Below are 16,273 nucleotides of genomic sequence, written 5' to 3'. Positions count from 1 at the left end.
TCTGCATACACCCCCTTTCCCTCTTGACCTGGTATGAAGCTATATTTGGAACTGTAACTAAATCACTGGGGACTGACTTTCATAGGTATAAATAGGCAGATTTCAGAGGATAAACGAGCGTTACTGTGGGAAATTGAAAAGATCTGGCTGTTCAGAGGTCAAAGGATTCAACAGTAACTAGTTTTGAATTAATCACACAATGGTTCACCACAATAAACTGACCTAACAGTGGTTACATAATACTGACTATGAAAGCTGTTCTATTCAGTTAATCATGTAACTGAACTGAAATCTGAAACAATTTTGTCGTTATCATCCTAATCAACATTAATTAATAAGATATTTTTAAACCTGAGTAGTTCTACTGAAGATCATCGGTGTGGATAAATGGACTAAATTCTATTCCATTTACTTTGAATAAATTATGCATGTTAGATGAATAAATCACATTAAACAGTGTTGATAGTGATACATTTCATGACTAAATACACCAGGCTTAGTAGTTTACAGTCTGCTTTGCATAACTGCTTAGATACTTCAGAATTAGTGGTGAGATTGGCTTCTTAACTGTCCTCTGAGACGGTTGGTGACGCACAGTTTTATGATCTCAATTTAACAAAACTGAAGCCTGATTAGACAATGAAAAAGATAACGTTTTATTTAAAATATGTACAGATCTTTTTGTTAGAAGCACCATATTCCAAAAAAATAAAAATAAATCATGGCTCAAGAGATGATCAAGTAGTGTATTTTTACAAGTTTACAAACTCTGATATATATTGGAAGCACATGATTTTTATTAAGTGAGAACACATTTGGCTTGATGAAGCCCAGTGTATACAAACGCAGAGCAGGGCTGGTGTTAATGATATCCACAATGGGAGATGAATAAATGGTTAAAGCATAGCAAGCTAATCTGTGTCACCATCCTGAGTCTTCTTAAGAGTGCTCCAACAGAGACCATCATAGCCTTCAACTCATCTTATCCTCTGCTGGCGGACTGAATATGGGAAAAAACAAAATAAACTTAAGAAAGGTGGCATATGTACGCAGTATTTTTCCCACATGCATTGATAATACAAAATACAATACTTAATTATTAATTATTTTTCTATGTGATTTAAAAAAATTAATTCCTATGTTAATTAATAACAGTTTTCTGCACATCAGTCATGTGAGAAAGGGCTCTTCAGTCAATCAATAGAATATCCTCTTAGTAATATCCAGGCTCCTCTATTACCAGATCTTAAGAATTTATACTCAATGTCTTATTCCTGACTAAAATGTATTAAAGGTGTTATAATTGCTGCTGTAAGTCATGCTCTGCAACAACCACTGGTGTGTCTCTCTCCGTTCTAAATCTAACAGCCCACTTAATGTGATTCTACACTCACAGTAGTCATTGTTTCTGGTGATTGCAATGGCTGCTCTGGCACGAGGGCCCTGCTGGGTGAAGTGGTAGCCAATCTTTAGGATGCTTGAGTTGTTTTCCAACATAGCAGCAATCTCCATCTCCACTGAATCTCCCAGTTTCTGCCTCTGTATGAAGGCAACCAAAGCCACAATTAAAACCTCGAAAAAGCACAACCAGATATCTTTCTGCATGGTACATGAGCTGGTTGAGTCTTGTAACCTGGTTGTCAATCTTGATTTCAGCTATGGTGTTGTTTTCAGACAGGGCTTTAATGATAGCCATCATTCCCTCAGCAGTGATGAAGTTAGACTCGATGTTCAGGCTTTCCAGTGTAGTGTTCTCTGCTAACATCTCTGCTATGGCCTGGCCGATTAGGACAGATAGATTAGTTGAGATAAAATGTTATAAAGTCCCAAATGTTTCTTTACTATGCTGCTATTTAGATGCATTGGCTTAGACCAACAATAGATTAATAACATCTAATTTCTATAATTTTCTAAATTGACAAACACACACCCATAAGTAGAGAAAGTCAAAGTATGTTATAGGCGGAAAATTGTTTGGTTTTTTGGGGGGTTTTTTGTCTGTTTGTCAGAATTCAGCCACAATCTCTTTCAACAGGTTTTCTCAGAAAACACAAGTGTCCAAGCAATGCATGGATCACAAATGTAACTTGGAGTACTCACGTAAGCCACAGGATCATTGCTGCGTGTAGCAGCAATGCTTAAGCTCAGTACGTGCGTGTTATTCTTCATACTCTGGAATATCTCTTTCAGCACTGGGATGGGAATGTCCTAAAAGATAAAGCAACCATTAAGGTCACTGTTCACTGACAAAAAGCAATTCATAACTGGCAATATACAGTAAAAAGCTGGATCTCAAGAAACAATACATAGAACAAAAAAAATACAAATCAAAAGGTAAAACAGTTAAGTTATATTAAATTAAAATTGTACTATAATAGGACTTCCGGTATGGCGATGTAGGAGAACGCAGCAGAATGGATGGTCTCCTGATTTTTACCTTGTACATACAGTATCTCACAAAAGGGAGTACACCCCTCACATTTTTGTAAATATTTGATTATATCTTTTCATGTGACAACACTAAAGAAATGACACTTTGCTACAATGTAAAGTAGTGAGTGTACAGCCTGTGTAACAGTGTAAATTTGCTGTCCCCTCAAAATAACTCAACACTCAGCCATTAATGTCTAAACCGCTGGCAACAAAAGTGAGTACACCCCTAAGTGAAAATGTCCATTTGGGCCCAAAGTGTCAATATTTTGTATGACCACCATTATTTTCCAGCACTACCTTAACCCTCTTTGGCATGGAGTTCACCAGAGCTTCACAGGTTGCCACTGGAGTCCTCTTCCACTCCTCCATGACGACATCACAGAGCTGGTGGATGTTAGAGGCCTTGTGCTCCTCCACCTTCCGTTTGAGGATGCCCCACAGATGCTCAATAGGGTGTAGGTCTGGAGATATGCTTGGCCAGTCCATCAACTTCACCCTCAGCTTCTTTAGCAAGGCAGTGGTCATCTTGGAGGTGTGTTTGGGGTCGTTATCATGCTGGAATACTGCCCTGAGGCCCAGTCTCCAAAGGGATATCACAGTACATGTTGGCATTCATGATTCCCTCAATGAACTGTAGCTCCCCAGTGCCGGCAGCACTCATGCATCCCCAGACCATGACACTCCCACCACCATGCTTGACTGTAGGCAAGACACACTTGTCTTTGTACTCCTCACCTGGTTGCCGCCACACACGACTGACACCATCTGAACCAAATAAGTTTATCTTGGTCTCATCAGACCACAGGACATGGTTCCAGTAATCCATGTCCTTAGTCTGCTTGTCTTCAGCAAACTGCGGGATTTCTTGTGCATCATCTTTAGAAGAGGCTTCCGTCTGGGACGACAGCCATGCAGACCAATTTGATGCAGTGTGCGGCTTATGGTCTGAGCACTGACAGGCTCACCCCCCACCCCTTCAACCTCTGCAGCAATGCTGGCAGCACTCATACATCTATTTCCCAAAGACAACCTGTGGATATAACGCTGAGCACATGCACTCAACTTCTTTGGTCGACTATGGCGAGGCCTGTCCTGAGTGGAACCTGTCCTGTTAAACCGCTGTATGGTCTTGGCCACCATGCTGCAGCTCAGTGTCAGGGTCTTGGCAATCTTCTTATAGCCTAGGCCATCTTTATGTAGAGCAACAATTCTTTTTTTCAGATCCTCAGAGAGTTCTTTGCCATGAGGTGCTGTGTTGAACTTCCAGTGACCAGTATGAGGGAGTGTGAGAGTGATGACACCAAATTTAACACACCTGCTCCCCATTCACACCTGAGACCTTGTAACACTAACAAGTCACATGACACCGGGGAGGGAAAATGGCTAATTGGGCCCAATTTGGACATTTTCACTTAGGGGTGTACTCACTTTTGTTGCCAGCGGTTTAGACATTAATGGCTGTGTGTTGAGTTATTTTGAGGGGACAGCAAATGTACACTGTTACACAAGCTGTACACTCACTACTTTACATTGTAGCAAAATGTCATTTCTTCAGTGTTGTCACATGAAAAGATATAATCAAATATTTACAAAAATGTGAGGGGTGTACTCACTTTTGTGAGATACTGTATACATATACACATTTTGCAGTGAATTTCCCTTTATAAGATGTTTTAAAACCAATTAAACAAACTAATCTGTGCGCAATGAGTAATCCTAAACAGAAAAGTGCTGTGTAGCAGTCGAAAAAGACTACTGTAGCTAGCAAATCAGGGAGCATGGTGGCTGCTTCGCCTCAAGTCGGAAATCAAAATGCGGAGGGAAACTTGGACAACTCTCTCTATCCATGACACAACTTATTTCTGAACTAGCTAAACAATGGGAAATTCTCAAGGAGGACATGGCTGCCCTTATAAACTCTGTAAAACCACTTCAAACCTCGGTGGGTGCTTTGCACGACACGGGAAACTCTTTTCATTGTCGACAGACATCAATAGAAATCATTGCAAGTGAAAATTTTGAGTGTCTTGTGGCAGTGGAATCTACAATCACCTCCCTTAAGGCTCAAAACAGTTTTTTATTGGAGGGTCTAGATAACCTGGAGAACAGATCGCACCGATCTAATCTGCGTATCCTGAATGTACCTGAGGGGAGCAAGGATGCCAAGGACCCTGCCGTATTTGTTTCAGAACTGCTGGTGGAAGCAATGGCTGAGGTGTTCATTAGCCCACCACCGCTGAAAAGGGTGCACTGTTCGTAACCTTTGTGCTACGTTTTCACCGTTATAGTGACCGGGAGCTTGCCTTTAGATGGGCCAGACAACATGAGGTGAAGTTCAAGGGGTATACGCTGAGGGTCTATCCTGACCTGCGCACTGCCCTTGCTAAGAAATGCGGCACGTTTAACCCGGTGAAACGAGCTCTGTATCAGGAGGGTATTCGGTTTCGTCTGCTATACCCTGCACGCCTCAAAGTTATGTTTAAGGTGGAGAACCACATCTTCAAGACCCCAGATAAAGCAAATGACTTTTATGAGAAACAGGTTCTTGCTCAGAAGGAAAAGTGAGACTGCATTAGTATTAAAATGATGAGACCTGTCCATTTGAGAGACTTCTACAAAGGAGAGACAACGTTTTCTTTCATTAACTAGGGGAGTGTTCATGACAAAAACAATTCGGGAGTTTTTGGACTTCAATGGTTCCTTCCCCTATTAGAAGGGACTAGATAAAATAATAATTGTATTCAAAATTAATTATTTATCATACATGCTTCCCCTTGTGTTACCTTGTGTTACTTCTGAAGAAATACAATAAATGTGTAGAATCCTTCATATGGCAGGGGAAGAGACCCCTTTTTAATCGCGCTAATTTGTACTGGTGGGCTCTCTCTTCCCAGAATTGACTGGTATCATTGGTCCATCTCGCTCTCGCAGTTGGCTAAAAACAACATGGCCGTCAACGAAGCTCCTGCATGGATGCATATTGAAAAAGAACTAACTGCCCCCTTTCCAGCAGAGGCCTTCTTGACAAAGCATGCTCGACCAATACCAGACCAAAATCCAGTTCTTAGATTTATTAGGAAAAGCTGGAAATTGTATCACCAACATTCAAAACAAAGCCCATGGCTAACAGAGAGCCTCGGTCTGGCACAACATCAAATTACGAATAGATAGGAGGCCTTCCTGCTGGATACAGCGGGCTAAAAAAGGAATATGGTTCTTAGATAACCTTTATGAGGGAGAACATGTGGTATCATTTAATCACTTGAAACAAAATTACAAACTATCGAACACTGACTTTTGGAAATACCTCCAAATGAGACATTGTCTCTATGCAACTCTTAAAAATGGTCCTGACCCACCAACGGATGTACAGCACCTGTCTGCTGTTATCGGACACAAAACGGGGCGGTGGGGCTCAGCTTTCTATGCCTATATTAGAGACGCTAATGTACCTAATTTAAACAGGCTTAAAGTGACATGGGATAGAGATTTAGGGACGATCAAGGAAGAAATATAGAAGCAGGTTGTATCGAAATGGCATACTAATGTTCATGAAATTCAATCCCATTTGATAAATGATAAAATTCTTAACAGATGCTACTGGACTCTAAGCAGCTTGGCTAGACTTAAACTAAGATATACTGCACTATGCTGGTTGTGTAACAAATATACAGGTACTATGGTTCACACATAATATGAATGCGACAAGGTGGTCCTCATAGGATGAATGGATGGGACTCATGTCAAATATTGATAGTTATGAATGTGTGATATTTAGAGCTTCAGAACATCAGGATCTGTTTATGAAAACGTGGGGTCCCTTTCTCTCCCTGACTGAGACTGTATTATAAAAGGAGAAACACTCTTCCAGATTTGTCCTATATTTCTGTGTTGTTATTTACTATTTTTGTAAAGTCTAAACAATTTTCTTTTTTTGACCCAACCCTTTAAGTATTTTTCTTATTTACTTTTATCTTTCCTTTGCTTTTAGAAATTTTCTTTTATATTGTGTAATTTATTTATTTGTTTGTTTGTTTGTTTGTTTGTTTGTTTTTGGGGGGAGTGTTTAAGCTGGGGTAAGGGGTAAAAACTAAAACATGTCACTGTTATAACTTCATTTTTGACTGTTCATGCTCAAAAAAGCAAAAGAATTTGTACTATAATAAAGTAATATTTTTTTTAAAAAAATACACGGTATAACACTGAGGAAATGTATTTGTCATGTTAAATATAATTTGTTTGATATTTATGCTTATGGTTCTCATACATTAAAGATTTTAATTTCTATATTGTTTTAATTATCACAAGTAATACTAATTAATTTGCTAGTACTCCTGTATATGTAAATATGTACTTTGCTATATTGAGCTCAAAATTAAGTGCTATGTACTTCATTTTGAAGTTACTTTTGACATTTATTAGTCAAAAGTTAAGGGCATATTAATTCAAATAAACTGAAACGCACAGCCCACGAGTGGTTGAGAAACAATTAAAAGATGTTTAAAACTTTCATAAATAAAATGTAGCTCCAAAAGGTACTGATGAAAAGCATCAGTTTATTTGTGCTATATGCTAACTGATGATAGCAAGGTACTGTCACGGTTTAAATTACCGGGATGTTGTTGAAGTTGACCTCTGTCAGGCTGCTGTCATTGTTTTGGATCCTACGCAGTGTGTCTTCAACATCTGTGTCATTGGGAGGTTCATCGGGATAGATCTTATAAACATCAGGTTTTACCACACCTGTAGGGGGTTGTAGGACACACCACGGTAAAGAATTAAGGAAAGCAGAGAATAATCACATATATAATGCTGAAAAAATGAATGTGAGATGAGTACGTACTGTTGATGCCTTCTGTGTTGGCAATTTTACCAGTGGCACCAAGAGCATCATAGTATTGCTTATTACTCATCAGTGTGTACATTCCCAGGATGGCTGCAAAGATGCAAATACAAGTAGTTAGAGCAAGGCGCAAATTGTTTTTACATCTCTTGTTTTTGAATGTATGGACTTGTGAGATTTTCAAAGCAAGCAAGTTCAACATAAGTCGCTTAAGGGATGTGATTGGAAAATATGTCAGAGATGATTGTGTTGCACATCATCACCAACAGGTGGAAGCATTTTCTAAGAAACCCACATCCTCAATTCCACTGCAATTCAGTGATAAATGTGTCTCCAACTGCTGTGTTGCGAGACTCTGCATTTCCCACCCTGCTGTGCTATTTACTTATTCACATTGGGATGGGGAAAAATGGATGTTAGTTATAATTTGGCACGGTTATGGTTTGGTTTGTCCAGCAACAATGTGCTGCAGCTGGGACAGGAAGACCTTTTCAGACGTAATGGCAGACTGAAGGACAGCTGCTTACGAGCACATTACTCTGCCTTTACACTATGGCTTATGCTCACTGTAATAATAATCCTGCGAACATAGCACTATTAATAACAAAGACAATAGGACTGGCTGTGTTTTTATGAAATAGAATCTACTAGTCTACAACCCATCAACTTAAATAAATGTGAATTTTCATTCAAAAACACCACGGACAGAGGAATGCCATAGCTGTAAAGGAGTTTTAATCCCACATTGGATGTGTTCCAGATGAATGGCTGTACCAAAGTAAGCTTCACCCAGAGAACTGCTAAATACATTGTCCACCACCACAGCACAGAGTGAATACTTTTAGCTTTCCTGTAATTAATAAGTTAAAAAAAATCTGGGAATAAATTTTTTGCTTTAATCTTTTTTTGAAAATTTAGTCAGTTAGTCAGTTTTTCACACTGAATTTAGGAGGTTAATTGGTTTTATTTGGTTGTACAGCCTACAGAATGTGATGTTCTGTTAGAAACCAACCAGACTAGTATATTTTAGATTACTTGACCACTCAATGATTTCAACGCCCAGTTTACATTTTGCTAATTGATGGTCATAAACTTTACTGCTAGGCTGATAGTTCGAGTGCACAACAAGGAGTTTTTTTTTTCTAATAACCACTCCTTTAAAAGCAAGATGACCTCAGTAGGACTGGGCCATTCTCTAACACTGCTCAGCTGCTACTGAAAACATGGCTCCTTTCTGCCACTTTAAACAACATAAACAGCCTGTAATACTCTGTTGTTTTCCCATATGGTTGTGTAAGTATCTTCACAATCCTATAAACCCTTCTCAATATTCTCAACAAACCTACCAACCCCCCTTTCTACAAGTGTTAATGCGAACCCGGTGGCCCTTGGCCAACTTATTTTGGTGACCTGCTGAGCTATGGGAATCAGATACTGTGGGGTATGGCCCAAGCTCAATCACATCTGTAATGCATAGTGAGCCAAAAACTATCACTCTTTTAGACTCTATTACTATTTCTCTGACTCTTTTAAGTCATCTTAAGCCATTCAAACTACCATGCTGTACGGCCAACAGTCACTGTAATAGGACAGTTTAATATAGTGTTAGTTCTTAGGCTGTCTAATTGCATTGCTCTGGTTCATTTAAGACCATAGCAAATGAGCTTTTTACTCATGATGACATATTTCACTAGCTGAATACCATGTGGCTCTGTGTGCTGGTTACTTGCTATATTTTAAGTAACTGTGGCTTAGACTGTGGATTTCTTCTGAGAGTAGGCACAGTGGATATCGGACGAAGGTTAAGTAAAGGCCAAGGATGGCCAAGATTAAATATAGGGACAGCTTTGGTCGATCTGTCAACAGAGCAGAGTGGCTTTTGCTGAGAATTGCTGAGGCGTGTGCCATTCCACCCACCTGCAATGTCACACATCTCAGCATCCGTGGCATTTTTTAGAGCTTCTTCCAACTCTGGCTCCAGAGTGATCTGCTCTTCTTCTGGGATCTTTCCTGCTCCGGGTTTGGGAACAAATTTCTTCCCTAGAAAGGGATTGATATTTAGTTTGAAAGAAAGATTCCATGAAATATCCCTCCCTTTTGACTGAGGGAGTAGCTAAACTACCTTTTTTCTCCCCGGTAAAGGGCACCAGGTCTTCCCGATCCTGATGTTCTAGAGCCTGTTTCTCCAGGTGATCGAGCAGAGCACTGCGGTCAAATGGACCTGTTGGACTCTTCTTGGTCTGATCACGCTGACGGAAGCCAGCTGGGAGCATTGCATTCTGAAACATGACCAAAAAAGGATAATACACAGAATTTCTTATATCAAATTAAGTATAAGTTTTAGACTTTCCAAACAGTTGTATATTGTTAATGAATGCATCTTACACTACAAATTACAATACAAAAATTCCTCTTTCTCCATGTGTAGGCTGTGCAGCAATTTGAGCACTTGTGTGGGTGGTGAGCACTTAGCTGAGCTTCAAGATGGGGAATGCTTATTAATGTGCTATATGTTCTTTACCTCAGGGTCCATCTCCTGCAGCTCGTACTCGAGCTGGTCCAGCTCCTCTGCACTGAGCCCCCTGAGGATAGCATCCTCATCAATGTCCCGGGGGTCGCTCTTTGACATCTTGGCTGCTTGAGCTAACTCCTACAGCACAGCACCAGCCCAGAGAAGAGCACTCTGGCAAGAGAAAGAAAGGTTGTGCAGTATTCACTGAAAGTGCATATACATTCATTACATGGACACAAGCATGGTGGCTAACACAAAAGATGGCAGGCAGAGCTAAAACCCATCAAAGTGAAGAAATACTCCACTGATAAATGGTCTGTGTGTCTTTACAATTTTGTTTCATTCATTCTCTGAGCAACAGTTCAGTGGGGAAACAACTTTTTTTTCAGGATGTACAATGACTAGACAAAAAGGGAGTATGCAGCAAGCAAAGACAAGAACTGCATTTATATTTAAATGCAATTAAACCCCACATGAACTGGAACAAAAAACTTAGCATTGGTTCACCTGACTGCATTACTGGCATTTAGGTTTTCTGGCATGTCATGCCAAAGAGGACTGTGTGATAGCACACTCAGATGACAGCACATAGTGAACAATATTTGGAACATTCCGAATGTAATATATGAAGAGACAACACTCCACTGGAGAGAGAGATTTTTTCTAATTGCTATCTATATAAAGTTTCTTTGCCTTTTCAATGTTTTGGCAAAACTGTAACATTTGACTTAAATTAAGAGAGGGAGAAGTGAGACTATAGCATGGTGATACAGCGGGTAGTGTTGCTGTCTCACAGCTCCAGTGTCCCTGGTTCGAGCACGAGTTTCTGTGCATGTTCTTCCAGTGTCTGTGTGGGTTATCATTGGATTGTCACAAAAACAAGCCAGTAGGTGGATTGGCTAGATAAATTATCTCTAGGTATTTTTGTATAAAATTTCCTTAACCATTTCAATACATGGCAATACTGTAACCATTGAATTGAACTGTGAGAGATGAACTGAGAAAATGAAAGAGAGGGAGATCTTTGCTATTCTTAGTGCCAGAACGGCAGGCCTGAGTTTTGGGTTACAGTGGTGAGGAGTGGAGAGAGCCATGCTTCCACATTTATCAACAGATTACATTCACTTCTACACAGCGCTCAACCCAGTGCTGAGCAGAACTGCAGTACTGATAGGAAACATCATACAAAGCCACAGTTTCACATCACCACACCCAAAAAAAAAAAAAAAAAAAAAAGTGGCGTGTGGCACCATGTACAGGGCTTAAAAATAAAACCGATGATGATGAGCTTAAAGGGTTTGCATGGATGCATCTCTTCCTGATCCCTGAATCTCACTACACACTTCAGGTGTTGTGAAAGGTTTCTGTGAATGATCAGTCTCTATCAGTGTATGTATCAGTTTACACAACACTTTCTTAGCAGGTCTTCTCAATTAAGCTTAATTCTGTAATGCTAGAAAATACACCTGTGATTGAGCCATTTATACTCTAATGAGATCATTATATTCACATGTACACATCATTTGATCCATCTTGGCAGAGATGCTAAATCTGACACAGTTTAGTAACATACGTAACTGCTCTGTCTCCTCCAACATGGCAATCAGCGATATAAAACACTTTGGTGATGAGTTCTCTTTCAGCACAAGCACCTAATACGACAGCAAGCTTTTCAAAACAGGACTGAAAAATTGCTTTGGTGTTTGTAGGGTTTGTTTTCTGAGACCATTGAAGATAAGGATTGTGTATATGTATGTTTGTTAACACAGATTGTGGCAGTGCAGAACAGCTTTAATTTGTTGAGCCAGTATTTCTAATACTGCACAAAAAACTTGGCATATGACAAATTAAAGCAGCTATAAAAGTGAATTTGAATGGGTGAGAGGGACTCTTTGTGGAGGGGACAATAATATGTGGTCTTACACATTTTGTCCTACTCTATCTTGCAGAAAAAAATGTATTCCAATTACCATCCTCCTACATTTATCACCAGTTACATTTTTACTTAATGAGATGCATGCCTATTATGTATCTAAACATAATTAACATTTCACATGAGGCTTTTGATCACAACATCAATATAAATAATATTTTCTTGGTCATTTGCTGTTGCTGACAAACTGACTTGAAACCCTGACTAAACCCTTGAACACATCTGACATTGGTTTGTCATGAGCTAGAAGAAAGACTAATAGGAGATGGAATTATAAATAGGAGGAAAGCAGGTCAAACACGGTCAATCCCACTGGCTACTTGACATCTTTATGAGCCCTTTTTAAAGCTAGCTGCCTGCTTCATGCACCTGTCTGCAGAGCTCCCAAAACACATCAAGTCCTCTTCAGACAATATTAAAGCACGGCAGGACAGCATGTGCCACCTGTTCAGCCAGCTGGTAATGAAGTAGTGTAAATGAGATCTTTCTACATGGAATCTCTGACTTAAAGCTGCCTTAATATACCTCATGCATTCAATGTGTGATATGATCTACAGCTTGATAACATGTAGATTTCACAAATTAATGTAAGGAATTTCCAACCAGAAGTCCAAAACACATGGGCTATGAGCCTCAGGACCTTCTGAATATTAGTGCCAGTTGTGTTAAAGGGTAACACCAGGAGTTCAGATTAAATTCTGTTGAGTAAATCACCAGGACCAACAATTTACATGTAAAATTCAACATAGAGTAAAGGGTCAAATGTCCCAAGCAGAAGTCAATGATAATTACTGTCCATCCAACATCAGAATAGAAATATTAGAGTAGATCAGACACATTATATATATATACACACACACATTAAGAGCAATTGTTCGTTCAAAATAACATCATAAAAACAAGGAAGGGCATGATCTTTCAGTGTTGCATCTCAGAAACCCAAAACTGCCTGTCTGCTGTTACATGAGTGAATGTCAAGTCACTGGCACACAGCAGAAACATTTGAGGGTGAACTGCTTAAGCTAAGTCACTGAATAACCAAGTCAAGTTGAAGTCGAGGATAAACTCTATTCTGCAGGGAATTACAAACAATTTTAGCTTAGAGAATTGGTTAACAATTCATATACAAAGATTTTTTAAAAACAATACTACAACTCGTTGAGTGAGTGTTCTTGTGTGCACACGAGAGTTGAGGTTCCTCTACAGCCGAGCCCTTAAACAGATTTCACACTATTTGTGGGTCGGCTCTTTCACAACTCACCACCCAAGTGTAAAATTCCAAATCAACCCCAGCTTAATTTTAGCTTCATAAGTCAGCTCCTTCCAATAGTGTAAATCTTACTGCCAATCTTTACTTCAGCTTTCAGTTAATTCAGTATCCATAAGAAGGGACCCACTTTAAATTATTCCAGCCTGATTTTGAATATAACCAAGTTGTGTACCAGCCTAACAAGTAAATAAAGATGAATGAGATTTAAGGTGCTATAGGAATCCCATGCACACTTGCTACCAATCCTTGAAAGTCAAGTTAATCCAGTGCTTTCCTGCTATTACTTAGTTGACTGGACTGACGGATGTCATCTATGTTATGTTACACAATGGCCACACTAAAACTGATCACTTCATTCTTCATTAACTGCTGGTTGCTGTAATCACAAAAAAAAGTGACTTACTACATTGCAATGCAAGTTTATTACCAGGTTTATTATTCGACATAAATAAATCCTATACAAGTATTAATATAAATACACAGAATTAATTGATAGAACATAGAAGTAGTTGTGACTAGTAGTGCAGTATATCCATATCAGTAAGTATATTTAATGAGTAAACAGTACATTCTCAGGCATGAATACACACAGAGTTTATAATAAGCATAGGCCCTAGTCAGTGCGAAGTGAAAAAGTTGACTGCAACTTACCTGCACTCAGAGTCAGTGTTGGATCCTGCCGAGCAGAGCCAGCACTGGAAACCAGAGAGCTGCAATACATTTCCCTCCTTTCTCCCACCCACAGTGTACCCACCCCTCCCAACCCCCTATCTCTTTCTCTGCCTTGTGCCTGCTTTCTAGGTAATGCTGAAACAGGCATACTGGCACACACTTGTAGAGATGTGTTATTATAATTATTATTATTATTATTATTATTATTTATTTTTTTAAATTATTATTATAGATTGTCCATAAACCAGTGACAAAGAGAGAGAGAGAGAGAGAGAGAGAGAGAGAGAGAGAGAGAGAGAGCGAGAGTAATCAGACAGAGCATGTGCTTATCTATCAACCAAACTTGGGATGACATTTTGAGCCAAGCAATCGCACACTCTAGTGGTGGAATTTTGTAGTTCAGACTGACGTGATCACTAGTTGAAAGATACACACACACACACACACACACACACAAACACACACACACACAACCAGGTGACAAGTTAGTGTCACTGCAAATCAATACAACGTTATTCAAACTGATCACCTTCATCCTATGATGAAACATTTCTATCCTGATGGGAGTAGGTTCTTCCACAGGATACAAGGGATTTGTTTGATGAGAATGAAAATTATGGAAATAATATGCTATGGTCTATGCAGTTACCAGATCTCAAACCCAAATGAACACTTATGGGTGATGTTCGACTGCGTGTCATCAGTCAGTCATAAAACATAGACCTTCAGCTGCATGTAGGTGGGTGAAGCTCCAATGTAGGGAAGCATTTTGAACTTTTACAGGGAATCAATGAACTACTATGATCCCTCAAAGCACAATTATATCCATATTCAGTTGCATATACAGTACTATGCAAAAGTATGAGAGCACCCTTTTGTTTTCAATCGAATGGCCATTCAATACTTGCTGGGAAAATGTAGCCTACATTAATTCCATTTTCAGTCAAACAGCCTTGCAGTACTTATGTATGCATGTAAATATTATGTTTCAGTATTACAAATAAAATACTAACAGATTACATCCTGTTTTTACTGTTGAAGATCTTTGTGTGATTGTTGAACAATAACCATAATGAACAATAATGATGGGGAAATGTATTTAACAGAAAATCATACAAAGGTACTGAACAGGAAGGTAACAAACAGTAACAGTGTTATGAACCCTTTCATATACTGTAGATATCCACCAGTTTAAAAAGAAAGTAATATGGTTGCCATCTCAATTGCCACAGTGGGTAGGACTTACACAGAAGAGCTAATATCATGAACTGTTTCCTCACTCCTCTGTCCTCCGTGACCCGGAAATCGATCAAAGTCAGCCATCTTGAAGGACATATCAATTCACTCATTTCACCATGAAGAGGCGAGGAACAAGGAGTAAAGAAGCTTCCAGAGGAGCTAGGAGCAAGGATACACAGGTCTATCCTCAGGTGTTTCTTGTTGAAAAACTACCGTACACAGTTTTGGGTGTTTCATTTTTCATTTTATGAAAGCTTCAAGTGCAGTTAATTATTTGTCATGCTATACGTGCAAATAGACGATGGCGGATACAAATTCTCCAGAAACAGGCCTCCACTCTACTTTCAATTGGCAACATTTCATTCATGCCACCGTGACAAACTCGGAGGTACTGGATGAGAGTACGAAGTAAGGACTGGTGGGAGAGAGTTGTTTTAATGGAATTTGATTATGCCTAATGGAAAGAAAAATTTTGTGTACGTGTCCTGTCGCAAATTGCGGTGAAAACTCCCACATGACATTAGCGTGATTAAGGTGTGTACATAATCACAGTCTATAATGCACTTCGACAATGCGACTAAAAAAGGAATACGCCACAATTCGATTTGTGCTTACTTCAAGTATGACTTTAGCAGGATTAAGGTAATCAGAAATCGCTGTTTACATGCTAGTTTCTTAATCAGAGTATTGTCTTAATAGGGTTAATATCAGAATATTGTTGCCCATGTAAATGTAGACTGAGAACACAGGGGGAACAGATTTGCATGGACCCCCTCTCTGTCCTCAGCTAACACTTGACCACTGACACACAGACTAATTACAGGTACAAATAAGCTTTAAATATAAGAACAAAATATTTTTATTGGCAAATCAAGAATTAAACTAAATTATGCATATACTACAATTGTGCAAATATGTGGTAAATCCAATTAAATTTAAAACAAAATTTAAGTACTGATATAAACATTAAATACAAATATAAACATATTAATAACAGTAATAATGTTCATGTGAATGGTGCCCTGCGATTGACCAGTGTCCCATCCACAGTGTACTTCTGCCTCACGCTCAGTGTTACCAGAATAGGCTCTGGATCCACGACAACTATTACCAGGATAAAGCAGTTACTGAATAGAAATAAATGAAAAAATTAGTTTATTTACTTTTTAATTAAACAAAAACACAACGCCATAAAATTAAATACAACAACATAGACGCCTTTGAAAAATATTGTCACAATTAACCTTGGTCTATTCTTCAATACATGCTGGGCAATAAAAATCTTCCTCCGCTGATGAGTTGCCCACACATGACTGATGGTACCACCTGTCACATTCATTACAGGCAATCTGAATGATCATAAAATGTTTT

At 39.0% G+C, this 16,273-nt stretch overlaps 1 protein-coding gene across 2 annotated transcripts; it reads right to left on the bottom strand.

The window, feature by feature from the left end:
• Nucleotides 1-632: 632 nt before the first annotated feature.
• tmod4 (tropomodulin 4 (muscle)) lies at nt 633-13,704 on the bottom strand. Of its 2 annotated transcripts, XM_053629736.1 has the most exons (11): nt 13,643-13,690; nt 13,276-13,367; nt 9,798-9,959; nt 9,399-9,555; nt 9,194-9,316; nt 7,277-7,369; nt 7,046-7,176; nt 2,101-2,208; nt 1,634-1,777; nt 1,395-1,539; nt 633-1,000 (listed from the first exon to the last, which is right to left on the bottom strand). In XM_053629736.1, exons 3-11 carry the CDS (start codon nt 9,903-9,905, stop codon nt 978-980), a joined length of 1,032 nt encoding a protein of 343 aa, XP_053485711.1. In that variant the 5' UTR covers nt 9,906-9,959; nt 13,276-13,367; nt 13,643-13,690; the 3' UTR covers nt 633-977. The 2 variants fall into 2 exon arrangements, with proteins under 2 accessions (XP_053485711.1, XP_053485702.1); XM_053629727.1 differs by lacking the exon at nt 13,276-13,367 and having other exon boundaries at nt 13,643-13,704.
• Between the last annotated feature and the right edge of the window lie 2,569 nt (nt 13,705-16,273).

This window comes from Ictalurus furcatus, chromosome 1, assembly GCF_023375685.1.
Source record: "Ictalurus furcatus strain D&B chromosome 1, Billie_1.0, whole genome shotgun sequence".
Taxonomy (NCBI): domain Eukaryota; kingdom Metazoa; phylum Chordata; class Actinopteri; order Siluriformes; family Ictaluridae; genus Ictalurus; species Ictalurus furcatus.
The sequence above is the reverse complement of the archived record's forward strand: the minus strand, read 5'-3'. Positions and strand labels throughout refer to the sequence as shown.

What these genes read in the sequence shown, in the direction of transcription:
- tmod4 (XM_053629727.1), bottom strand. Translation starts at nt 9,905, where the DNA reads ATGTCAAAGAGCGACCCCCGGGACATTGATGAGGATGCTATCCTCAGG. An exon ending in AAATCAAGATTGACAACCAG is followed by an intron (nt 1,540 to 1,633) that starts GTTACAAGACTC and finishes GCCTTCATACAG; the next exon opens with AGGCAGAAACTGGGAGATTC. An exon ending in CACCAGAAACAATGACTACT is followed by an intron (nt 1,001 to 1,394) that starts GTGAGTGTAGAA and finishes TCCCATATTCAG; the next exon opens with TCCGCCAGCAGAGGATAAGA.